Here is a 24903-nt window from a genome sequence, read left to right as displayed (position 1 = left end):
GATATGAGCTTAGACGTTGGACAGCATTTGCTTCAAACTATTAAAGTAGTAAGTAGGTTTATCAAGCATTATGTACTCCACAGAAACTTCTGTGAATATTGTGGGTCGGAGACCGGGCAGCCGACCTAGGTCGTACAAAGATATGAGGTTACAAAAATCTACAGCAGCAACTTGCTTTTCAACTTAATCACCGTCGGTCCAGCCAGAAGGGTGACTCTTTCCTAACTAACGTAGTCCAGGCTAAGTTGGACGACGAGGATGTGGATCTGCAGGCGGTGCAGTATGCAAGAACGTGGATTTGGCCCTGGAGCACGGATAAAGTTTGATGGACAACTACTTATCCCATCCATCTAGCGAATAAACCATTCATAGGGAACATAATCTCAACAGCAGGCTAAAATTGCATTCCTGCTTATTTAAATGATAGCGTGCGGGCCTTCAAAGCGGGGGGGGGGGTAAAGTTGCCGCGGCCACTTTGAGACTTTGGGAGCGACGGAGGAACAGCTAGCTCACGGACCACTGCAAGTGGGCGACTCGGATATGCCAGACATTCAAACTTTATATACATGAAAGAAGAAAGGTGACCAGACGTCGCGCCACTGCTCAAATGTTAAAGGATAGGCTTCGTTTGGAGGAAATGGAACAACCATCAACCTCAGATCTCACCAGAAAATTCTATGAAACATTGAACTCTAACCCTGAGGCGGACCGAGAGACTCGGAGGGCATTCCCACAGAGTATCATGCCGCACTCGTATGCTCTTATAGCAAAGGTGGAGTAAGCTTGGGGGTGTCGGCAAAGGGGAAAACGCCAACAGTTTGTACGTGAGATGGTGCAGTGTGTAAAGAATAATTGGATACTTCATGGCATGGAGGAAGGAGGGGATGTTCATGGAAAGAAGGGTCCAGTCCACTAATTCAAGCCCCATTGAAAACAGTGTAAAATCAGCACCATTCAGGGCCCAATAGCATGCACGCCAACATCCCTGAGATTTCTGAAACACAAATGAAATTCTTGTCTGGTCACTTATCTTTCAATTTCTTTTCATTTTTTTGTGGGTTAACCAATTACATTTTTAATTATTCCCACAAAACAAAATCACCCCCCAAAAAGTGATTTTTCCGAAGTCTGATTGCAGCCATTTTTCAAGTGGCAACCCTCCGAACTTTCTTGGGCACTTAGGACCATTTTTCAACCGTAGTTTTCAGCCCTTCTGCCCTCATATGAAAGCTCAAAGACCCAGGGAGTTTATCCTGGCAACGATTTACACAATCTCACCATTTTGGGGGCCAAACAATCTGCTTTTTCAAAAGATACTGTGGGGGAGGCACTTTTAATGCTAATGAGCTGGTCAGACATTTTCACTTGAATTAGTGGTCTGCACCCAGAAAGGCTCAACTCCACCATTTTGGCCTTGGCGAATTAATTGATTTCCTTTTGACTCCTTATAAATATTTGGTTGTTTCTGTGTTTCTGTTAAACTAAAAAAAAATTGTTGTTGGAGTTGGGCCCTTCTTTCAATTAGGTATGCAATTGTATAAATGTAAGTCAAAATCAGCTTTTATTTCCATTATTGTAGCTTCAGTGATTTCATGCATGAAGGAAAATGCAGGTACATAATGATTCAGAAATAAAAAAGATTGAGTAGTAGAAGAAAATTTTAAAAGAAGTTAAGGCATTGTTATATAGGGAGGACGGTAGGTCAGGAGAGAAATATTGTGGAAGGCGCAGGCAAATTTTATAGCCACCAGTAAACCTATAAACACGGGATAGGCCTGTTCGCTTCCATCACACGATGATTTCAAGATAGTGCATCATCAGATTTGTGCGTGGGCTGTATCTCTGCGGAATAAATTGTACGCGCTTCACGGGAAAGAGTAAAAACACCTACGGACGTTTTATCATGTTACCAACATTACATCACGTATGTAGGCATACTGTACAGTACTGCACACTATGGTGTTCCGAGCATGAATCGTGCAGTACAATGTACAGTACATGTACTGTACATTGTACATGTACATGCAAAGATGGAAAGAACACGGGACACCTCGTGCGCACACTGTGCACATGTACATGTATATGAACAGTACATGTACCATGCGTTACGCCCCAACTATAGCATTGGTCCCAACTATGTGGTCATAATTATTGGCACCGTCCCAACTGCAGAACTACAATTGTGGGCAAAGCTTAAAGATTAGCTAGCGATAGCCAGCAGCGCTGTACGATTTGGTTGGGGGTGCATTCCACCCATGGATGAAGGAAAACCACTAAATGTGTACTGCGTGTGACTTTCAGGGCTTTGACTTTTATGGGTTTGTAACGCTGTGGGTTTTTGAACGTAGCCCTATTATGTCAAATCGGGACACATTTTGGTAAAAAAATCCACTTTCTCAATATGCAATGGGCTTTTACTCACTATTCTCATTTTCATGACAAAAATGATCCTATATGCGTGCAGTGTATTATTTGGTGTATACATGTAATGTCATTCACTGTCAGGACGCCCTTTTTGACACGTACCAACGGTGATGACGATTCTGGTTATGGTTCGTGTCCTAAGGTCTTGAAACCAAGACTACCCAACTGCAGGACTATAGTTGGGACGGTCTCGATTATAGTTGGGACGGAAGCTATAATTGGGGCGTATAATGCATGTGAACGATGTTTACGTGTCACTGTCTACCAGTAGTACTTCAGAGGTGGTAGTATCAAAGAGAATGTTGCTTCTCGCGCATGGAAAAGTTGTGCATTTGAACTGTTTCACTATGATTTCTCTTGTGATTGTGCTTGGTTTAACTGGCCAAGTGTTAGCATTGCACAATGACGGAGGACCAACCGATAGGCCTAGCGCTAGCAGTAGCACATCATGCTCACCATGTTCGCAGACCCATACTAGGCCTACTAGTACTACTACTAGTACTAGTAGTACTAGCGATAGTACTAGTAGGCCGAGGCCTGTTACAGAGAAGGTTGAGGTATTGCAACCAACAGTTTTCATTCCTATCCTGGCAAGAAACAAGGAACACACTTTACCTACATTTCTTGGATGTTTAGAGAACCTGCAGTATCCAAAGGATCGCATATCCTTGTGGTAGGTACACTCTCCTTCAGCCTACATCATTACATCATAACTAGGCCCCAGTACATGTACATCATACGTGTACGTTTATTAAAGTCTAATGTTGTTGTTAGCTTAAGTGTAACTCCAGCCCTAACAACATGCTAAATGCTGATGTGGAGCTTACATGTACATGTAGCTAGGCATTCATTACCAGCACATACCCTTTGCTTGGGTCTTACTAATAGTAATCACTGTCAACACACTTCAACACATCCAAAATGCAGTATAATTCAGCTAAAGAGGCACAAAACTGTAATATTTGGGTTAAACAAGAATTTTCAGTGGTTTGAAGTGAAATTCCAAATTTAAAAATAGAGTACTTTCACACGAAAAAATTTATCTCTAATAGCCGTTGCCTGCTGTTTTGCCTTGGACTTGGAACTTGGACTGTACCCTGTCTCATAGAAGTGTTGACAGCGTGTCGACAGCACTGTGTGTATTGACAGTGTGTTGACAGTAATTAGTAAGACCACTTTGCTGAACAATCATGACAAATACCTTGATCTTGTCTTATCTTGTCTTGTACTGCACAGATCGCCTCTATCAATGCCTATCAATATGCAAGCCATCATGCATCACATTACAAAATTTTGATTATTGTTGATTAAGATCTGAAATGAAGCAAGATCAGGTGCAGTTTTGGTGTAGGAGGGTAGAGTGTTTCAGGTTGGAGGGTAACAGTAGCAATCTTTCTTGACCAGATAACTTTGTAATTTACATGTAGTTCATGCGTGTTCCAAGCCGCAGGCTGAGAAGAGGTGTCCTTTACTAGAAGATGGTTTACATACATTGGATGGGTAATACATTTGTACAATGGATTTCCTTGTTCAGTGCTATTACGTCCAGAACTGTAAGGTTCATACAAACCTTCCAGATAGCCACTTACTAACTCCCATAAACACATTGTGACTGTTTTGATTGGTCAGCTTACCCTTCCATCACAGCAATTTGTGCAACCAAATTTCATACGTGCATTCTTGGTGAAGTTAAATGTCAGATGGGGAGGTTTATTCACCATCCTCATTAAAATGCTGAAATTCTTGAGCATTTTGCCCATCTACACTACAGAAAATCTGCAACATACATGTACTCCCAATAACTGTCAGCTGTGTGAAAGCTTATCCAATCGCAACACAGCTCCTATCTCTTCCTTTTGTTTTCCTGTCTTCCACAGATGAAAGCCACCCTGATTTGCCCAATTTGCTTCCATTCCAGTGACCAATCAAAGCTCAGCTTTCATTTGGATTGGGTCAGGAAAACAAAAGGAAAAGATAGGAACTGTGTTGGTCAGTTGGTCAAGCTATCACACTGCCGACAGTTATTGAGAGTACATACTGCTGATTTTCTGTAGTGTGGATGAGCAAAATGCTCAAGAATTTCAGCATTTTAATGAGAATATATTTGGTGAATAAACCTATCCATCTGACCTCTAATTTCACAGGGATGGCATGTATGAAATTTGCCTGCACAAATACGTGTAGCTGTGATGGAAGAGTAAATTGGCACAATCAAACCAGCGAAAATGTGTTTATGGGAGTTAGTACATGGCTATCTGGAAGGTTTGTATAAACCTTACAGTTCTGGAAGTACAAGCCAAGCTTTTTTCCAGCTGTCTTGAAGTGACTCCTCTGCAAAGTATTGAGATGCTGCTGGTATGTCTGTAGTCACTGGTAACAAACCTTGTAGCTCACCATTGGACCTTTTCAAGATTTTCCTGGTGGAGGTTTTGATATTGGATCTCAAATTGAGCTGCAGTACTCAAGTCTTGGTGGGACAAGTGTTTTATGTGTAATTTCTTTTGTGTGAAGGGAGCAACTATCCAAATTTCTTCTCAGCAGTTCGCCTTACTGCTCGCATACTGCTTACCTTGTTAACTGTGACGCTGTGATGCCATGCCTTGCAGTTCGCCTTACTGCTCGCATACTGCTTACCTTGTTAACTGTGACGCTGTGATGCCATGCCTTGCAGTTCGCCTTACTGCTCGCATACTGCTTACCTTGTTAACTGTGACGCCGTGATGCCATGCCTTGCAGTTCGCCTTACTGCATGCATACTGCTTACCTTGTTAACTGTGACGCCGTGATGCCATGCCTTGCAGTTCGCCTTACTGCTCGCATACTGCTTACCTTGTTAACTGTGACGCCGTGATGCCATGCCTTGCAGTTCGCCTTACTGCTCGCATACTGCTTACCTTGTTAACTGTGACGCCGTGATGCCATGCCTTGCAGTTCGCCTTACTGCTCGCATACTGCTTACCTTGTTAACTGTGATGCTGTGATGCCATGCCTTGCAGTTCGCCTTACTGCTCGCATACTGCTTACCTTGTTAACTGTGACGCTGTGATGCCATGCCTTGCAGTTCGCCTTACTGCTCGCATACTGCTTACCTTGTTAACTGTGATGCCGTGATGCCATGCCTTGCAGTTCGCCTTACTGCTCGCATACTGCTTACCTTGTTAACTGTGACGCTGTGATGCCATGCCTTGCAGATATGTTTTTTAACTACATGTAGCTGTCCGTTTTAAATTTTTGTCATTTCTCTGTAGCCTTAAAATGTCTTTTTTTTTCTTTTTATAGTCACAATTTTTTTTACCTCGCATTCCTCAAACCTATACCTGAACTTTGTGTGAAAAGATGATGGTACTTTTTCCATTCAGTGACACTTTGTCTCTGGTGACTTGCAATAACTCCTGGTTGCAGTATGTGAAATCTGGTCTTTTTATATCCGAGAGTTGGATTATGAGCAGACATAAGAACATGACCAATTATTTGGTTTATTGTCGGTTGACTGGTAGTGCGAGTAGAAGACTGTTTTTCAAATCCTCTTGGTAGCAATAGCATGTTTGATTGTTTGACAAATGATGGCACTCTCCCATTCAGAGACATTTCTTCTCTGTTGACTTTATTGGCTTACATGTATATTTAAGCTTCGATTGGTTTCTGCCTTTAATGCCCACTGTAGGAATTCTTTGGTTAGATTTTTGGTGGGCATGAGAGACCCGTTTGGATCTTACAAGTTACGGTTGATGGTAATGGTGGTATGGATTGTACCATTGCAAGCAGAGGATTCTGTTTGCAAATCCTCTTTGAAAAGCAATAGCATGCTTTCGTGCCTTATAGTGGTGGCACTCTTCAGTTGCACTGGGCTCGGTTCGGTGCGAACCATGGCTGACTCGCTGAAGGTATAATTCAGGGAATTTTGGGTTTGGGTATAATCAGTGGTTTGAAAAAATCAGTCTTATCAGTCTGTGTGAGCGAACCATTTTATTACTGATATACATGTATTTTAATTACTGACACTGTATCATTGACGTTTTGTCCTCTAGTGGGGAGAGCAATATGTTTAAGGTTTCATCCTGGTCATTCAAATCTTCGAAGAAGCCAGAGTCTTTGGGGAGTGGTTCGGACCTTTGCTGTGGCAATTTGGCTTGGATTAGTTTCTCCCAGGGATTTTGCCGTCTTCTGAAAGCAATGAGTTGGGGGGTAGGGAATGTTTCCCGTAATGTTGCATTGCTCTGAATTAAGTACCAGTGTTTGTTTATTGCTCGATGTAGATCCCATGGTTGATGGCTGGGTTATATATTGTGGTGAAGACCAATGGAGTTTGTTTTTCCATTCTCTCATATTTTGTTTTATGTATTAGTTGTGTTCTCTCGGCATGTGTAACTTTATTGGTCGCTTTGTCACTTGCGTTTTGGGTATATCCTCTTTGGGTCAGTTTTCTTTTGAATGTTTGCACTTTGGTTATGAAATCATCCTTGTTTGTGTTTCTGGCATAATGGAGTGTTTCTCCATATATGAACGCCTTGAATATGTGGGGTGGGTGAGATGATAAATTGTGGAGGTATTGGAAAGTTTCCATTTTTTGTGTGTACACTTTTGTGTCAAGGATGCCAGTGTTGCATACCCACTGAATTGCTTCGTTTTGTCGGATGTTTGTGTACATGGAAACAACATCTATGCTGGTAATTGGGATGTTTTGTGGGAAACTTCTTCCTTCAAGTTTGCGTAGTATGTCTGATGTTTCTCGGACATACATGTACGTACGTTGTGCGGTGGCTATGGGGAGAAGGAAGTAGTCAGTGAACTCTGATATTTTTGCTGTTGGGCTGGTGCAGCCGCTCATGATTGGTCGGCCCACAAATGGTTCTCCTGGTCAGCTGGTGGTGGAGGTTTGTGTATTTTGGGGAGAAAATACATAGTTGGGCATTCACACTTTTGTTTGAGTGGATCGAGGTACGTTAGTTTAGAGTATCATTGTTGATATAGTGGTTGGTTGTCATTTCTATTAGTAGATTATGAACCATTGTTATGGTTTGTGGGGTAATGTCGTGGTCCAGTTCTGTGTAGTGATCGGACTCAAGATGGTGGTAGCCCACATGTACGTAGTCCGATATGTTCATTATGCATATGCCTGTGCCTTTGTTGTATGGTTTAACTACGATATTGGGGTTGTTTTTAAGTTGGTTTATGGCGGATAGTTCTTGTTTGGTCGTGTTGTTTTGCCGATTTCTGAGTCTGATGTGAGCGAGTTTAAATTTGGTGGCTTCCAGGTATTCTTCCAGTGTCGTACTGGATGTGGTTTTTGGATGCCGGGTAGATGCTTGCTTGAACGAATGGTTCTTTGGGCGTTTGTTACACATAAGAAATGCGATTCTGAGTCTTCGGTTGAAGTTATTTACATGTATGTCCATTACGAGTGATTTGCGGTTTGGTTTAGCAGGAGTTGGTATAAAGTTGAGACTTTTTCCCAGAGCGATTTTTTTGGTTAGTGATAATTTCGCTGACCCTGCTGAAGTTTTGCCCCCCTGCTAAAATTCTCAATCGCCCTGTCACAGCATTTTCATTTTGTCGCTTTATGAGCCAATACCTCAAATGCATGTTTTTTTCTCAGAAATTACAGCCAATTTCCAATTTGTACATGTGGTTCCTGATTTTTCCTAGTTCCGAATCACTTGAAATTAAACTTCCTTCTTCTGCTTCTGAAACTACTTCTTTTGTGTTCTACATTCTCAAACAAGTTCACTTAGAAAGGTGAACTGTAAACTTCTTGTACAAACTTTTGTTTTCGGAAAATGTCTAGAAAAGAAACTTCCTGCCAGCTAGATTTCTGTTTCAAATTTTACATTTTTGAATGGTTTGTCAATAATCATGAGAGCCAAAAATTGACCCAAAACTGCAGGGTGATAGGTCATTCTGTACATCTGATTCCAAATACATTTTTCTTACTTAACAGTCCTATAAACTTTTGCATCTAATGCATGTTTTAATAAGCAAAATGACTTTTGGAGTTTCCGGGTTTTTTTATAAATTGGCCAAAAACTAAATGCCTATTTTTTTTAGCTTAGTTGTGGATTACACGGTAAATGTATGCAAGCATGTACGTTGTGAGCTTGACTACATGGGTGTAACAGAAATGTACATGTGTGTGACATAATGAGTTCGTCAACTGTGCAGCATGGGGATAATCGCTGATTGCTTGCAGTACAGCTGAAAAACTTGAGTCAAAATTTACACAAGTTTCACTTTTAGTTCACTGACATTGTTATTTATAAACTAATTTTCTCAAAATCAAGAAATTCTTAATTACGAAATCAGCTTGCTACAATGACCGTAGCTGAAAATGGATGTTTTGCACGGTTTCGTTTTATATGAGCAAAAAAGGCACAATTGCAGAATGCCCACCACTCACCTAGCCCATCTCGTATCCAGATACGTGGATTCAGAGTCATGCTTGACTGGTTACTCACATAGTTCCATCTCAGTATCTGCGTAGCCACTTCCCGGAACTTTGGTTGGACTTAGTCACTTTGTATCCCTGTATCCACTCCCTGGGATCCACATTGAACTTATATGTAGATATTTTTCAACCTTCCCCATTTAGTTTATGGTACATGGCATGACATTATTCCCTTGTTGGAGGCTGTCTTCATATCCCTGTTTCCCCATGGCCACTTGCAAGGACCCACATTGGATTACCATGTAGCTATTTGTCGACCTTCCACTGATGATTTGTGTGTGATTGCAGTTGATGCTTTGTTCTCTAACATGACTTTAATGTTCTGCACAGCCACATGCTGTGATATTGCAAGGAAAATTTCTTAAGGGAAAATAGGGCCCTTGCCCGGGAGTTTGACAACCCCCAATGCATCGCAAGCAGATTTCGTCATTTGATCAACTGCGTAGCCGTTGAATTTTAGGAGATATTTTCCCTTGGCGGGATATTCTGCAATTACATGTACTCCGAAAAAAGATTGTCACTATTCGGAACTCGTTAAACCGATTCAGAACTGGAAAAAGTGTTGTCACTTTTGATGACCCCGTAAGTCCAAATTAGAAGCTTAGATTTTGAAAGTAAATTTGGAGTTTTTCCAATATATAAGGTGGACTACTGACCAATTCACCGGAATTATAGGATTTTGTCACTGGAATCTGACCATGAAGTTATTTTTGAAATCCAGAAGTAGGGGAGTGATAGTACTTCATCTACTCGAGCTGTGCCCACGTACATAGACATGTAACCCCTGAACCATCCATTCAGTGGTGAGTTCTGATCAGTAAAAAAGAGAATGCCCTGGAAAAAAATCAACTTTTGATGACCTCCCAATAGCAATTTTGCCTTTATTTCAAATTGTTCCCATGAGCAAAGTTGATTCAAGGAGTCAAAGAAAGCGCCCAGGAAATACCTCAGATTGCACCACAGAGCATCTAGAATCCAAAGTTTCCTGGGGCCCTTGGATGGGCCCTGCACCCCACGCTGTAATGGCTTAATGCTCCATGCGCGCATTGTGTGCCGCCCTGCTATAATTTAGGCCGTGGAGAACACTGTGTTGTGTTGTGTTGTGTGCATTGTGACTCATGTGCATCATGTGCTCAACCTTTGTGGAGCAGTTCTATTCGCAGTAATCAATGTGTCTTAATTAATCTCTTTGTGTTTTTTGAGCCAATAGGCCTAGCTACCCTCTCTAACTGCACACAGTGCACAGAATATTTGTGTATTCTGCTTGGTATCGGTACATTTATTTCCTGTACTCACTCGTTGCCTAGTTCTTGGCATCAGAACAAGTCATGTGGGTCCCGACACACTACATGCATGTACAGTCTCAAGACTACTTCAGGCTTGGAAGATTATTCAATCTTCTGCAGCTGTAATAGTTCTAATTCCACTGAAGCTGTTGTCATTAGTCACCTTTGCCTTACGTTTGCCCTTAGAGCTTCAGTCTGTGAGTGACTGCTTCACAAATAGAACACTATGGGATTAGGGGCAACACCTTGACATGGATTAGAACATGGCCTACCAACAGAATTCAATGAGTAGTTATTGATTGAGAAGCTTAGAACCTACACCAGTCATATCAGGAGTACCTGGGGGGCACTGTACAAGGCCCATCAATGTTTCTATGTGTACTCTATCAATGACATTGGTGATAACATTAACAAAGATACTAAAATGAAGTCATTTGCTAATGACTTCCTGCTGTTCCGTCACATTATCAGTGTCAGTGATCAACAGCAACTTCAACAAGATTTGGACAGTCTTGTAGCCTAGTCAGAAGTCTCACTGTCCCAGTGCTTTTACTAATACTGGACTTGCTAGTTTTTTGTGGTTTTTTATTACTGGTGACCTTTATTCATAGTTTATTAAACAGGGTCGTGAATTTTCTGTACACCCATGTAAATACATGACTATTTTGTTTGACAGTACTGGCCAAGAAGTAGTAGTATCTCCTCTTCTGTTGTAGGATGCATATTTAGCTTTGTAATCTATTGTGCTGATCGCAAACTTCCAATATCTTTGTGTGTACATGTATGTTCAGCAGGGTCTTGAATGAACGAGACATGTCAGTGCTTATTTTGTATGAAAACGAGATGTGCGTCGTGCATAAGAGCATTTTTGTGGGCGTGCCTGGACACAGCCGTTTTGATCATGATTGCGATGAGTACAGTTAGCTGATTGCAGCAGCTGTGCTGTATCAAGATTGCCTGCTGCCCATTTAGCTGCATCAGAAGCAGATTACTTCAGACTGCTAAAAGCAATTGAGTTGGGCAAAACTGAGAGCTGGCTGGATCGGCAATCCAGGGTTTGAAACGTCAAGAAAATGGTAAGTTAATTTTGTATCATTACTAGTTAACATTTAAAAAGTATCATTTCAGAGATTTTGGCATGTATAAGATTACAATATTTGGATGTTATTATTTTGGGTTTGTGCTTTGGTCAATTTTTCCGTTAAAATTAGATGGCCCGTATTGCATCTCATGTCCCAAGTTGCTGACACTTGACAAGTGATACCTGGTTTCTTGAGTTTGATGCTACACTTTGAGCCTGTGTCACAGAGACAACTGAGGGCGCTGTGATGGAATGAGTGAGCTTGACGAGCTGTCCTAGGTCAACCATCACTAGATTGGCATGAGATGACACCTGGAGACTGTGTACCAGGTACCTTATCGCCAGTTCTGTTGCTGTGAACTGTTAGGTTTTTTAAAATTCCATAAGCTGAACTCAAAGTACTTTTGACAATTGCTAAAACTCCATTGCATCGCACTTCTGAGTTTAGGAAGTAATGAAGTTGAAAGTAATTTGTATTAATAGAAGAGATAAACATAATCACCGCGGTGGATGACAAATACAGTAAAAAGATAATCGATGACTCGCGGTGTCGTGTTGCTGGTAGCGACGTTTCGGCTGCTAGTGCTGCTAGCCTTCATCAGGCAACTGAAGTCTGGATGCTGCAGGGTCTGCTATATACCGCCGGACCGTGTCCTCCGCGTGTCCCCCGCCGTGGATTGCGGACGCAGTACAGGTGACCTCAGCGGGCGTCGCCCGCTCCACTTCATGGGCGTGAAGGGGCGTGTCCTCCACGGGCCCTTACCGGAAATTGGCTAAGGATCCCACCGACAGGCTGTGCAGGAAGATCATGGCCCAGCTTCTCGCCCTTAACAAGTCCGGAAATCTTGACGACGCCACCTACCAGAAGTTGCGTCCCACCAGCAAGCAGCCTCCCCGGATGTACGGTCTACCCAAGATCCACAAGCCGGGGACACCCTTGAGACCCATCGTTTCATGCGTGAGTTCCTTTGCGTACAACCTCTCCAAGCATCTAGCCGGGATCCTGTCACCGCTGACCGGTAATACACCAAACACCGTGCCCAACTCCACAGTTTTCGCAGAGTTCCTCCGCGGGCAGCACATCAGCAGCCATGAGGCGTTGATCTCTTTCGACGTCGTGTCTTTGTTTACCAACGTCCCCATAGATGGCGCTTGCTGTGTGGCCCGTCGCCGCCTGGAGGAAGACCCTGAGTTGCCTGATCGGACATCGCTCTCCCCTACTGAGATCGTCTCCCTGCTGGAGTTTGTCCTACGCTCCACGTATTTCCTGTACGAGGGAGCATACTACGAGCAGACAGACGGAGCAGCTATGGGTAGTCCAGTGTCAGCGGTTATTGCCAATCTGTACATGGAATCTTTCGAGGAGGAAGCCCTGCAGAGTTGCCCACCCGACTGCCGTCCTACCCTGTGGAAGCGGTACGTCGATGACACCTTTGTCATTGCACCACGAGATCAAACCAGCCGTCTCCTCAACCACCTGAACAGTCTCAAACCCAGCATCCAGTTCACCATCGAGAGTGAGCAAGACAGCAGCATTGCATTCCTGGACACCATGGTCCACAGGGAACCCGACGGCAGTCTGACCAGCACTGTGTATCGCAAGCCCACCCACACCGACCAGTACCTGGCCTTTGACTCACACCACCCAGTGTCCGTCAAGAGGGGCGTGGCCAAGTGCCTACATGACCGCGCCTCACGCCTGGTTACCAGACCACGCCACACAGCCGCCGAGAGACGCCGAGTCACCGCTGCCCTCAAGGCGAACGGGTATCCAGCGTCCTTCATCCGACAGTCATCGAGACCCAAGACCAGCATCGAAGTGGAACGACCGGAGTACAAGGCTTTCACCGTTCTTCCCTTTGTGGATGGTATCTCCGGACGGCTGAAGAGGATCCTGGAAGACCACGGCATCCGCACCGTGTTCCGATCACCCACCACCTTAAGGAGCCAACTCGTGCGCCCTAAGGACCCCATCCCACCCGGAAGACGCGGACGAGTGGTCTACAAGATACCATGCGGTGACTGTGGCAAGGTATACATCGGCGAAACTGGCAGACCAATCGGCGAGAGAATCAAGGAGCACCAACGCGACGTGAGACTCTCCCGTGTGGAGTCGTCAGCGGTAGCCGAGCACACCGGGGGAGCTGGTCACCACCCCGATTGGGACAGCGTGCAGTGCGTGGACCAAGACCAGCATTGGTACACAAGACGCGTCAAGGAGGCCATCCACATCCGCCTGAATAGACACAACATCAACAGAGACAGCGGCATCGACATCCCCGGTTTCTGGCTCCCCACCATCCGCCAACACAACCACCGGAGCACCGGAGCGCAACGGAGCCATACCGAGGACACGCCCCTTCACGCCCATGAAGTGGAGCGGGCGACGCCCGCTGAGGTCACCTGTACTGCGTCCGCAATACACGGCGGGGGACACGCGGAGGACACGGTCCGGCGGTATATAGCAGACCCTGCAGCATCCAGACTTCAGTTGCCTGATGAAGGCTAGCAGCACTAGCAGCCGAAACGTCGCTACCAGCAACACGACACCGCGAGTCATCGATTATCTTTTTACTGTAATTTGTATTACCTGGTAAAGAAAAGGTAGTAACGCTATTGTTAAGCCTTAAATTAACTTTGTGTCACTCCGTCTTCTCCTATGGCTATACATGGATTCAGTGAATCTGTTGCTACATGTATGTACTGAAGAAGAAAAAGAAGCCTGACTTCATTTGTAATGTGGAATTTGAGTACAATTACCAGCTGAGATACCAGAGCTTGGCTTGAGATGACATAGACTTAATTCTTGGGCATTTACTTACAAGTCCCTTTTGTGCAGTCCAGGTCAGACTGTTATTTGTAATGTGCATACAATATTTTGCTTGTTTGGTAATAGGAATCATGTTTAATTGAACCCGTGTGATCTCAATCACTACGTCAGTTAATAATAATAAGAAGAATAGTGGACAATTAAATTAAACCGCTGATAGTCTGGTTTGGTTTTGGTTCCAGAAGAGTTAATTGTGAGAATAGGGAATACCTGATAGGCGAACCAAACTTTCTTAGATTTTGTTACCTTGTCAAAATGAGGAGTATGCATATTTCCAATGGTGACCCAATGTGGGGAGATAAAACATGTAATGTTTCCTTTTATTTTTTGTGAATTAAAAAGCAGAGGGATAAGAGCTGCAAATAAAATTGTATAAATTGTGTAAATAGACTATAGATTGCCTCATGTAAATATTTGTCGTTTGCAATCCAGTCACATTTTCCAAAATTGAGGGTACTTGTGACACTGCTCGCAGATGTCATTCATGTAATTATTTATAGTTTGCAATCCAGTCACAGTTATCCAAATTGGGGGTTCATGTATTTGTGACGCTCACTGCTTGCAGATGTCATTCATGTAATTATTTCAGTGTATTTCAATAACTATGTTGGATACAAATGATATTAAATAAACGAAATTAAAACCTAGAGCAATGATTTCCAAACTATTACATAAAATTTTTTTTTTTAAAAATAAAGAATAAAGATTTGTAGTTTGCAATCTAGCCACAGTTCCCCAAATTGGGGGTACTTGTGAAACCCACTGCTCGCAGATTTCGTTCAGTCCACAGAAGTGTCGTACCCTGCATATGGCAAGGAGCAAAAGTCCCCATGATATTACATACATTGTATAGGCTGATGAATGTCGACTTCTTGGTCGTAAGCAATCCTCCGTACCTTGGAGTTGAAATTTCAATAGATTTGCATGATCTCTCCACATTAATCTAATAGTGAATAAAGCAAATAAAACACTTGATTTTGTGAGATGCCATCTGTCTAGATGAGACCCAACAGTTCAAGAAACATAGTGCAAAACCTTGATGAAACCACAGTTAGAATATGCAGCCTCGGTTTAGGACCCTCAATCAGTTAAACTACATCAATAAAATAAAAAAAAAGGATGGAGGCAGGCAGCAAGATTTGGGACAGGCGACTACCAAAAAAACATCAAGTGTTATAGACATGCAACAAAACCTTCAATGGCCAACCCTCCAAAACTGCAGAAAATTAAGTAGACTCACCATGTTTTATCGCACTATCCATAAAGAAGTTGCTGTTGAAATCCCTCATATCACCCAAGTAGAAAGTCAAGATCTCAAAGAAATAGACATAACCAATGATATGCTCCCTTGTAATATCACACTCAAACATATCAAAAAGCTTTTGCCCATTGACAGTCACAGACTGGAATGACCTGAACGATCTAATCCAACCATCATCATAATCCCAAATTTAAGACAGTCCTTAGGAAAATATTTCATCATAACTAACTTCACGCTTGCACAGCATCGACGTGTAGTCACACTGGATGATGATGCCTATCGGCGATGTCCAGTCAACAATCTGAGATTCTGAGAAGTGTTTGAGTGATGTGTTTTACCCATGATAGGTGTTTAGTCAACTCTACCCCTAGGTAGGGGTGATGATCAACCAGAGTTGTATGCGAATCCATCATAAATCCTTTCACAAATCCTGTCACGAGTCTCTTCACATATCCAGCCATAAGTAACAGGGTGAACAATGACAAAAGAATGCTTTTGCCACAGCTCGTTTGAATAGCTTGTGAATTGGCTTAAGACTGAATGACTTGTGATGGACTCGAATAAAACACTCTGATCAACTTCTTGGAGAGCTGGGTTATCCGTGTAATGTTGGTGAGGAACAAAATTAATTTTGTGGGTTACCTGCATGATGAAACACTTCAAGAAAATAAACCAGGTTGCCTGCCAAGTGCAAAGTGAGTTGATGTCTTTTTGTAAAGTATGGCAATCCTTGGTAGTTGATTGGTCTGTGTAACAGTAGGCAGTCTGGGAACAGCTTGACATCTAGGATGCATTCGAGCGAGCTACTTGCATTAACACAAGTACTCCCCTGATGTGCACGAATGGCAGGAGTACACCGCATGGATCAATGAGAGTATACTCCCTGTCATGTAGGAGTATACTCCTGACCCGAGAGTAATGCGTGCGTATCCTCGCTCGTGTTGACAGGAGTAACCACGCGAATGCACCCAGTATGTCACCCACTCTGGAAGAGCATCGACATACATACATGTAATGTGATCTGTGAAAACCTTTCACATTGTGAGCTTTGTCATTCAGGTGCATATCAACTTCAAATTGATCTGGATGCTGTCCTATTTTCAAAACTGTTTAATTCATGATTCTAGACAACCTAGATTCAAGTTGAAGACAACCTTGAATCAGAAATGTAATACATGGGAAAGTACAGTGTGTCCATGTTAATTTGAAGTTTATATGCACCCAAATGACAAAGCTCACCATGTGAAGGGTTTTCGCAGATCACATCACATATGCCAGAAACAACAGGGCACACAGGACACTTCCCTGGGGGACACTGGAGGTCCTGGAGCATGCACTACAAGATGACTGTCCCATCCGTGACAACTTTTTATGGCACTTAGTCAGGAGAGTTTCGAGAACGTTGATAGCACACGGAAACCCCAATGCTTGTTATGCACGTCCTTTGTTGTGAGATTGCCACGTAGTGTCGATTAACAGGCTTTGCCTATTGCCCGGTAGGGCCTACAAAGAACTCGTACCAAATGCTAACCAAACACTGCACAGGTACCTTCGGCCTACGGAATACTAATCTAAGACAGCACTAGGGTCTACAGAGGACTTAAACCGGCCCTGTACGCACGCATTTCGTTTTTCCTCACTAGCAGTTAACGCTATACTTCACTGATATAATGACGATGATACCTTCAAGATGGCCAAGAGATTCGGACTACTTTGAGAGATCTTTAGGTCCGGCAACTGCCACGATCACGGAACTCCTCTAGTTTCCGAATTCTCCGAAATTATCGAGATTTCCCGAACCCGCTTCGTTGATTTATAGGTAGCACCATCAATATTTACGAACATTTGGTCTATAAATTGCTTTCCTTTTCAGATGAAAAGCACCAAAATGCAAAATAGTTGCGTTCTGCTCCATTTTTTGCAGTCGACGGCTATCTGCTATCAATACTACTGATATGGCAGAAAACCACCCTAACAGTCCACACGATGCTGGTTTACATGTACATGTAGAAGCACATGTTGACCCAACACCCCCTTGTCCTCAATGCTTTCCTCCATCAACTGAGGTTTATTGGTACCGTGAATGAAGGCTCGTGTATGGCGTGCAAAGTTAACATTTAATCCGCGTATACAGATATCTCTATTCCTAATAGAAATATCTCTATTGTACGTCCTGTTTTAATAGAGATATCTCTATTATATTTCCGGTTCCGCACACTGAGTCAACAGAAAGGTCATTGTAATATAACGCACAGAATTTCACTGAGCCAGCGGGTTGTGTAAAGTTTCCTAATGTAATCAACCACAGGAATACAAGTACTGGGACACGATTCAAAACCCCTCAAGATAATAGATTTTTCAAGATAATAGATTTTTAAACACAAAACGGAGAGGGTGACCTGCTGACCTCGGAAGCGGTAACTTTATCGCTATTGCGCAATAGAGATATACATGTATCTATTGTGCCATAGAGATATCTCTATTCAGAATAGAGATATCTCTATTTCTAATAGAGATGTTCCTGATAAAGATACCTCTATCAATAACATTCCTAATAGTGATATCTCTATTAATAATAGCAATATCTCTGTTAACAACGGAGATATCTCTATTCTGTGAATAAATGCTAACTTGGCACGTCCAGGAATAGAGATATCTGTATTCCGGGATTAACTGTTAAATTTGCACGCCATACTCATGCACGCTCTTTGGCCTGAGCGAAACCAACCCACGGATGCACATCAGACTCCATTGACAGATCAGTCCTTTCGGCTCGCCAGCTCCAAATTATAATTATCAGAGACAGGCAGCCAGCGGTGAAATTCTTCAATGTACGTGGCATACATTACCCATTTAGAAGGGAGCCAAATAATCACTTCACTGTTAGTCTGACACGCAGTTACCCCCCAAAAGAGTGTTCCGCATATAAAGTTCAGGCCGGATCTATATGCTTTTCACCACGAATGGCCAAGGCAGAGGTACAAGATCTTTTAGTGATTCAAGTGCCGTAGGCGAATCAATGCATAATTTCATTTCACTTTGTGAATGCACTTTACTGTGACATTATTGTTGCAGCCGCTTTTTATATTGGCAAATGCAAGATTGCCATCAGCTCAAAGAAAAGACAAAAATCCCTTTTGTGGTCGCCAGTAGTTTAAACAGCTGGGGCACAGCAAAGAGTTGTAGTTATGGCTTTAATTAAGTGTCCCTTTCCCATTCAAGAGTTTCGTTACGTTGTATCGCAGAGTGGCCTTTGGGTGTGTGCTGGTCAGTGGTTGCCCCCACTGCTTCATGGATACAATCGCTGAAAAAACATCGTTATTGCGGGTACATGTACCTAAAAGGCACACCCACTGTTTTTACAGATCATCCGATCTCAGCCTTCATTGGAGCATATAGTGTTGTCTATTTTTGAATAATTTTGATATCTGATAATGTGAAACTGTGTTTGACCATGGTACATGTACATGTATTTGAAATTCATTAATCTGTTTACTTTGTACATACTACATACTGATCTACATGTACTTAGTGTGTGATGTGGGTGTTGTGTTTGAGAAATGATGGCACTCTCCCATCCAGTGACATTCCTCCAAGGTTGACTTGTTTGGACTTCCTGTTACAAGTCTGTGTTCATCTATCCCTTTTTAAGTCCATTTTGCGGTTTGGTTATAAGCGGTCATAAGATGTGAGGGTGGATAACTTATTTGTTTTTGTTATGTTTATAATACATGTTTGTTTTAGGGGTATGAGCAGAGGGTTATTTTACAGACCCTCTTGTATTTTATGTGCCGGTGGTAGTTTTACCTCCCAAAGTTTTCCACTCCCGACTTCATTATTTTTATAATCAATTTTGCTGGATAACCAAAGTTGGCCCAACTGTGTCAACAAAGTTGGGACTGCCCCAAGTCAACACTGAACAAAGGAAGGACAGTGGAAAGAGGTTGGATGTTTATGTTGTAACATTATCAGTATTGTGTACATATACATGGGACACTTTTCAAAGGGGAGGCCAGTTGGGAGATCATCAACCATTAATGGAAAGATCCATTAAGCCCTGGACCTACCAAAAGTGCACATGTACCAGTACATGTACATTTAAAGAAGACGAAGAAAAATGTTGCTTTAAAAGCAGAAAAGCCAGAAAAAAGATGAAGAAGTGAAGAAACAGGCATGATGGGGTGAAGGAGATAAGAAGGAAGTACGGGTAGATGTACATACATGTAAATATGTTGTACATGCATGTTTATGTAAAAAATAAACTTCTTTGTGGGGAAGTGGAAAGAATTTGAAAGATGTATAAACAATGTACACATAAGTACATGTACACATGCAAGGGTTTGGGGCATGTAAATGGGCTGGGGAGGAACTTATTTACAACAAAAACATGATTGAATTCGTTGTTTCCTCATATTGTGATGATTTGATTGGTTTCCATATTTTGGTTTTGGCAGGATTCGGACAGACCACAACATTGATAACACTGCTACTTTGCTACAAGAATGGGTGAACAAAAGTGGATCTTTATACCACCGTGTAGATATTGATGTACAAAATGAACCTCAAGCTTTTGATTGGGAAAATGGTCCAAGTGATTGGCCTGATGAAAGATACTTGCATGTGATTACTCTGAGACAGAGGGCTTTAGAGGAAGCAAGATTTCAGTGGGCTGATTACTTACTAGTGAGTATACAAGTATATTTTGAATGTTTTTACTTCAACATTACTGTTACCTTAAACTGAGGCTTCAAAAGTGCCAACAATAATGCTAAAGAATCAACAAAAGCCCTTCAAAATCATCTTCCAGCTTGTCCACATGTCAAACAAGAACTTACATGCATGTGATCTCAGTAGTATTCATGATCATTTCCTGGAGATCATATTTGACAGTACTTTATGTGGCAAGCTGCACCAATCAGATTTTTTTTTCAATTGGGCAAAATCACTGGCCAAGTTTTAGGGCTATTCCAAAAATGTGGCGAGATCTTTTCATAATACATGTACATATATGCCCCATGGAAACAGCTGCTGTTGTCGTATGTCATGTTCAGCTGTGGCCACTTTATTCCAACATCACTAAGGAATGGGAATGATTTTTTTGCCCGGTAACACATACTTATAAAATGTAGCAGGTACCAGCCAAAAAAATTCCAATTGTTGACAAGTGGTTGCTAACCAAACTTTGCGCAGGCAACGGATATGAAAAAGTGTAGTATCCCTGGTGGTACGTTTGCCATGTTTGTGTACATGTAACGCACAAAACTGTTTCCACTCCTGTTATCACACGACTGAGGCTACTCCAGTCCATACTTTTTCTTATGTTAAGGAGTTCACTGGTCTTGATGTTTGATTTTTTTATTTGTTTTAATGAGTCATTCGTTAAAAATGTGTCTCATGTGCCATTCAAACTTAAGTTTTTTCATCACAACCTCCTTGTCTTGTTTAAAAAAAATACTTGACTACAACTCTGGTCAATGAACATTGTATATTTCACGACATGATCTAATTCCAAAATGTTTTTGAAACAACAGGCGTGTTTATGCAAATTATACTTGCAGCAATAGGATTAAAATGAGGAAGCAAGTTTACATACCCTGTATTATATGATTCTCGTGTGGATTGGAATTGTTTTTCATTTACAGTTATTAACTTTTAATTTCAAATTCACTTATTTAAATGCAGGCAGTTGACGTTGATAACTTTCTGGAAAATCCAAGGGTATTACTTGATCTGATGACACAAGAGAAAACAGTCATTGCTCCAATGCTGGTATCGACAAAAATGTATTCGAACTTCTGGGGAGGAACGAACCAAAAGGTATTCATCTATATAATGTTGCTGTGGTCATTTAGATCGAGAATGATTATGGAGCTTACACAACATGCTTGTGGCTAACATTTTCAGCTCTGGTGCGTGCTGTATTTTCAAAGCCGTTTTTCTTGAAAAGTAGTTTTGACCACAAAGATTTTTCCTATCATCTTTCTCGCGTCCTATTTTTGGAGCGGAGTGGTGTACAAGAACAGATGCGGTATCACTGGAAAGCCCATTCCTTTCTCTATATTCTCATATGCACATCTCAAAAAGTCAAAGAAGGGGATCTTTCCTCAATGTGCCATGGCAGGTCAAATAAATGACAAAAACCATATAAGCATGACAATTATCTGTTGGTCGTGTGATGTGTCCTCCTAGCTGCTACCGTGGCCCTCCCCCCAATGCTCAGAGCTGGTGACAAGGCTCCAAACAATACATATGCTTCCTATATTCCATCACAACTTCACATGGTAATGGCATGCAAAAATGCCAGTATTGTTCCCAGTCTCCTTGGGTATAGCATGCCCACACGTCAACATACGAGTCCTAATACAACTGATAGTGTGCATGCACACCTGATACCATTGCTAGCTATGTTTCTCATGCATTCGTCGCTTGAAATGAGTTTAATTTTGAAATATTTAGATTTCAGCAAAAAATCCTGAAGAAAATAGGGATGAAGAGGATAGTCTATGAGTATAAATGAGAAGACGATGTACATGTATGCAGCGTCTCCAAATATTGGTGGAGAATCAAAATAGAAAATTACTTGTGGATTTTTTCATTACAAATGTGCATAGGCAATCTCGTACACTTTACCATGGTGGATGCATATTCAATACAGTGTTAGTGTTAGTGCACAAAAAATGAAGCCATGCCACCATGTCATGCTCCTCTTACATGTACATGTTATCTGAGTACTTTATGAAGTTCTCTGCCAAGTATTGAACTTCTTTGGAGGGAACAAAGCTGAAGAACATGGGCGCTGGATGGTACTTGTGAATGCACAAAGGCAAAATAACAGAATAAAATGGTGACTTCATACATCACTGTTTTATGACAAGTATATGTAGGTCAAAATGATTTGCACTGCACCCACTGTCTAACTGATCTTTGTGACATTCTGCCAGTCTCATCGGGCAAATCAACTTTATGTAGCAGTTATAAAAAGTCAAAGTAGGAATGAATGGTAGACAAACACAATGGAATGTCGTGGTAAGTTTTCATGCAGCCAGTGGGAACACAGCTTAAAAGTTCCATGTTTACTGTACATTTTGTTTTGATTTGTAAGTTGTCGATGTGACCTTTTTAACTTTGTTCAACTAAACTTAGTTCTCTGTCATCATGGTCATTGTCTACATTTGTACTTAGAAAAAGTAACTGCTCAACATTTCTCCCTTTTTTTCCTTTTCAGGGGTACTACAGAAGGACGGAACAGTACGTTCACATATTGAAGAGAAATTTCACTGGTGTATTTGAAGTGCCCATGGTACATTCTACGTATCTCATTAATCTGCGTCATAAAATCTCTGTCCAGTTGTCTTATAATCCTCTTCCTGGCTTTACTGGTGATATTGATGACATGATGACTTTTGCCTTCTCTGCTAAAAAAGCAGGTATGTGGTATGAAACTAAATGCCAACGAAGTTCCGAACACATGTTGGTGTGTTTGCTTTTCAGAAACAGTCAAAGGGTTTACCACTGTAGACGTCGATTTTATTTCAGAATGATGATTGTCTGTGATCTGTCAGTATATATATGTAACATTCTGCCAATTCGATTGACATTTGTAACAGTAATTCTTTGATATGTGGGTATACATGTAAGACTTCAAAATGTAAGAGTTACTGTCACTTTAATTCACTGCTGACTGTCTTACATGAATGAGGGATGTCAGCTGCCACAAAGTTAGAGTGTAACATACATGTACATGTCCATGTATACATGTACATGCAAGTGGAATGCTGCTACATGTGTAACAAACAGACGTACATGTACATGTACGGTACATGTACTGGACATGTGGCCATTGGCCTGTTTGTTTCATGCAGATCCGGATCGCAATCAGTGATCTGTCATTGGTTCACTGACACCAAAACCCACCTAATGGACAGCACGAACCAGCTCACGGATCATGATCCAGATCCACGTGAAACACACAGGCCCCACGTTGGACACTCCCTTGTGCTCCTAAATTTTATGTCAACTTTCGCGGAAATTCTTCTACTCCACAAAGTAATCAAAATTGCTCTAAAAAGTAGTAAGAATAAAAGCAGATAATAGCAACACAAACCAATCCATATTGTAATATCAATATGCAGCGGAGACTGGCAATGGCCACCAGGCAACCGTCATGTGGAAAATCACCAAGACAAAAAGTTTGATCTCGGAATAAATAGAGTGAACAAAAAAACACACATGTACATATGGTATAGAGATTTTTTATGAGATGTAACATGATGGGCAAAGCATTTCAGGAAGTGTACCAGGTCTGTGGAGGCACTTGTATTTTCTAATCTGTGTATTTCCATTGGCAATTTCATGTTTGCCAGCATGTTGAGAGACGTTGAAGGTGCGCACTTTTCCATGCACATCTGAGTAAATTGAACGATGACCGTCAAAAAGCATGTGACTGAAAATCCTCTATACAAAAAAGAGAAGTCGGCATTTGTGGCTTATAATGAAATTTTCATCATGAACATTCACATATTTCAGTGGTTTTGATCACTTTCCATGATCTTCATGTGACATTTTTACATTGCTGAAACACATGTATCAGACTGAACTTGGCACATGTATGCAGATGCTATTGTGGGTGCTATAGGCTGGCTTATTACCTTTCCATTATCATTCTCGCAAATCAGCAGTGGAAAAGAGTGGAGCAGTGCTCTGAATATCATTTGATTTCACCATTGGGATGACTCAATGAAAAAGGCTCCACACTTCAATACAAATGAAGTATAGAGGAAAAGAACTTTAAATTGACCAGTTTCTTGGATGTCTGTGTCCTCTATTTTAAAAAATTTGAATTTCTGTTGTGCTTGAGAAGGCAGTATTGGTTAAAAAAAGCACAAGGAAGACACATGAGCATCCTGTGGGCAGGGGATTGTGAATGTTGGCCAAAATAAATATACCTGTAAGCTGCACAATAATTTTTCTTGCTAGTTTTTTTTTTAAGATGTAATCATTAGGTTTACAGGGTTCTGAGATGCACAGTGTTCAGAGAAATAATTCTTCATCTTAAAGGACTCAGTATTGATTGTTTTAAATTTCTAAGTGTGGGGCATGTGGCTTAGTGGTTGGGTTTGTAGCTTCTTATCACAGGGTCAGAGGTTCGCATCCAGCTGTTGGCAGCATGTTGTGATCTCTCCACCCTGGAGTAAATGGGTACCTGTGAGGGTAGATTGTGTAATGTTGGCCGTGTGCACCTGATAAGGCTGCATCAGCTAGTATACTCCCCAGGGAGGTGAAATGGTTTCAGGAATGTTCAGTTGTGAGCCCAATGTGCAGGGATAATAAGAATGTTTCTTCCAGCAGGGTGGGTATGTGCGCAGTATAAGAAATCGGTATATGTATTATTATTATTTATTATAGTAACTCCTTACAGGAACTCCTTTCAAGCTACTGGCAATATCAAATATCACTGTCACATTATATAAATTTGGTGTCCCAGTTCATCACATGTAAGTTCTGCCATGTGCAATAGACCAACATTCTCCTACAGTAGTTAACCCACATGCCAGATATTTAAAAGCATGATAATCTGCC

General features: G+C 41.8%; 2 protein-coding genes across 4 annotated transcripts in view; both read left to right on the top strand.

Annotated features, from left to right (window-relative positions):
- Positions 1 to 2205: 2205 nt before the first annotated feature.
- The window catches only part of LOC110981575 (procollagen galactosyltransferase 2-like), a 50960-nt gene continuing 28262 nt past the window's right edge, over positions 2206 to 24903 (top strand). The window contains exons 1-4 of one of the 3 annotated variants that reach the window (XM_022239231.2): positions 2206 to 2318; positions 19779 to 20007; positions 21007 to 21141; positions 22550 to 22751. In XM_022239231.2, the coding sequence (XP_022094923.2) occupies positions 2278 to 2318; positions 19779 to 20007; positions 21007 to 21141; positions 22550 to 22751 (607 nt within the window). In that variant the 5' untranslated portion in view covers positions 2206 to 2277. Of the gene's footprint in view, positions 2319 to 2405; positions 3098 to 3907; positions 3925 to 19778; positions 20008 to 21006; positions 21142 to 22549; positions 22752 to 24903 lie in introns of those variants that run through there. The other 2 variants (XM_022239230.2, XM_087143685.1) reach the window with 2 other exon arrangements.
- On the top strand, positions 12042 to 13761 carry LOC147797261 (uncharacterized). Its single transcript, XM_087143490.1, has 2 exons — positions 12042 to 13550; positions 13619 to 13761. The coding sequence occupies exons 1-2, from the start codon at positions 12042 to 12044 to the stop codon at positions 13628 to 13630; spliced, it is 1521 nt and encodes a 506-aa protein (XP_086999616.1). The 3' UTR covers positions 13631 to 13761.

This window comes from Acanthaster planci, linkage group LG11, assembly GCF_054643075.1.
Source record: "Acanthaster planci isolate LZ-2023a linkage group LG11, COTS_SCS, whole genome shotgun sequence".
NCBI classification, from domain to species: domain Eukaryota; kingdom Metazoa; phylum Echinodermata; class Asteroidea; order Valvatida; family Acanthasteridae; genus Acanthaster; species Acanthaster planci.
The sequence above is the reverse complement of the archived record's forward strand: the minus strand, read 5'-3'. Positions and strand labels throughout refer to the sequence as shown.

What these genes read in the sequence shown, in the direction of transcription:
- LOC147797261 (XM_087143490.1), top strand. Translation starts at nt 12,042, where the DNA reads ATGGCCCAGCTTCTCGCCCTTAACAAGTCCGGAAATCTTGACGACGCC.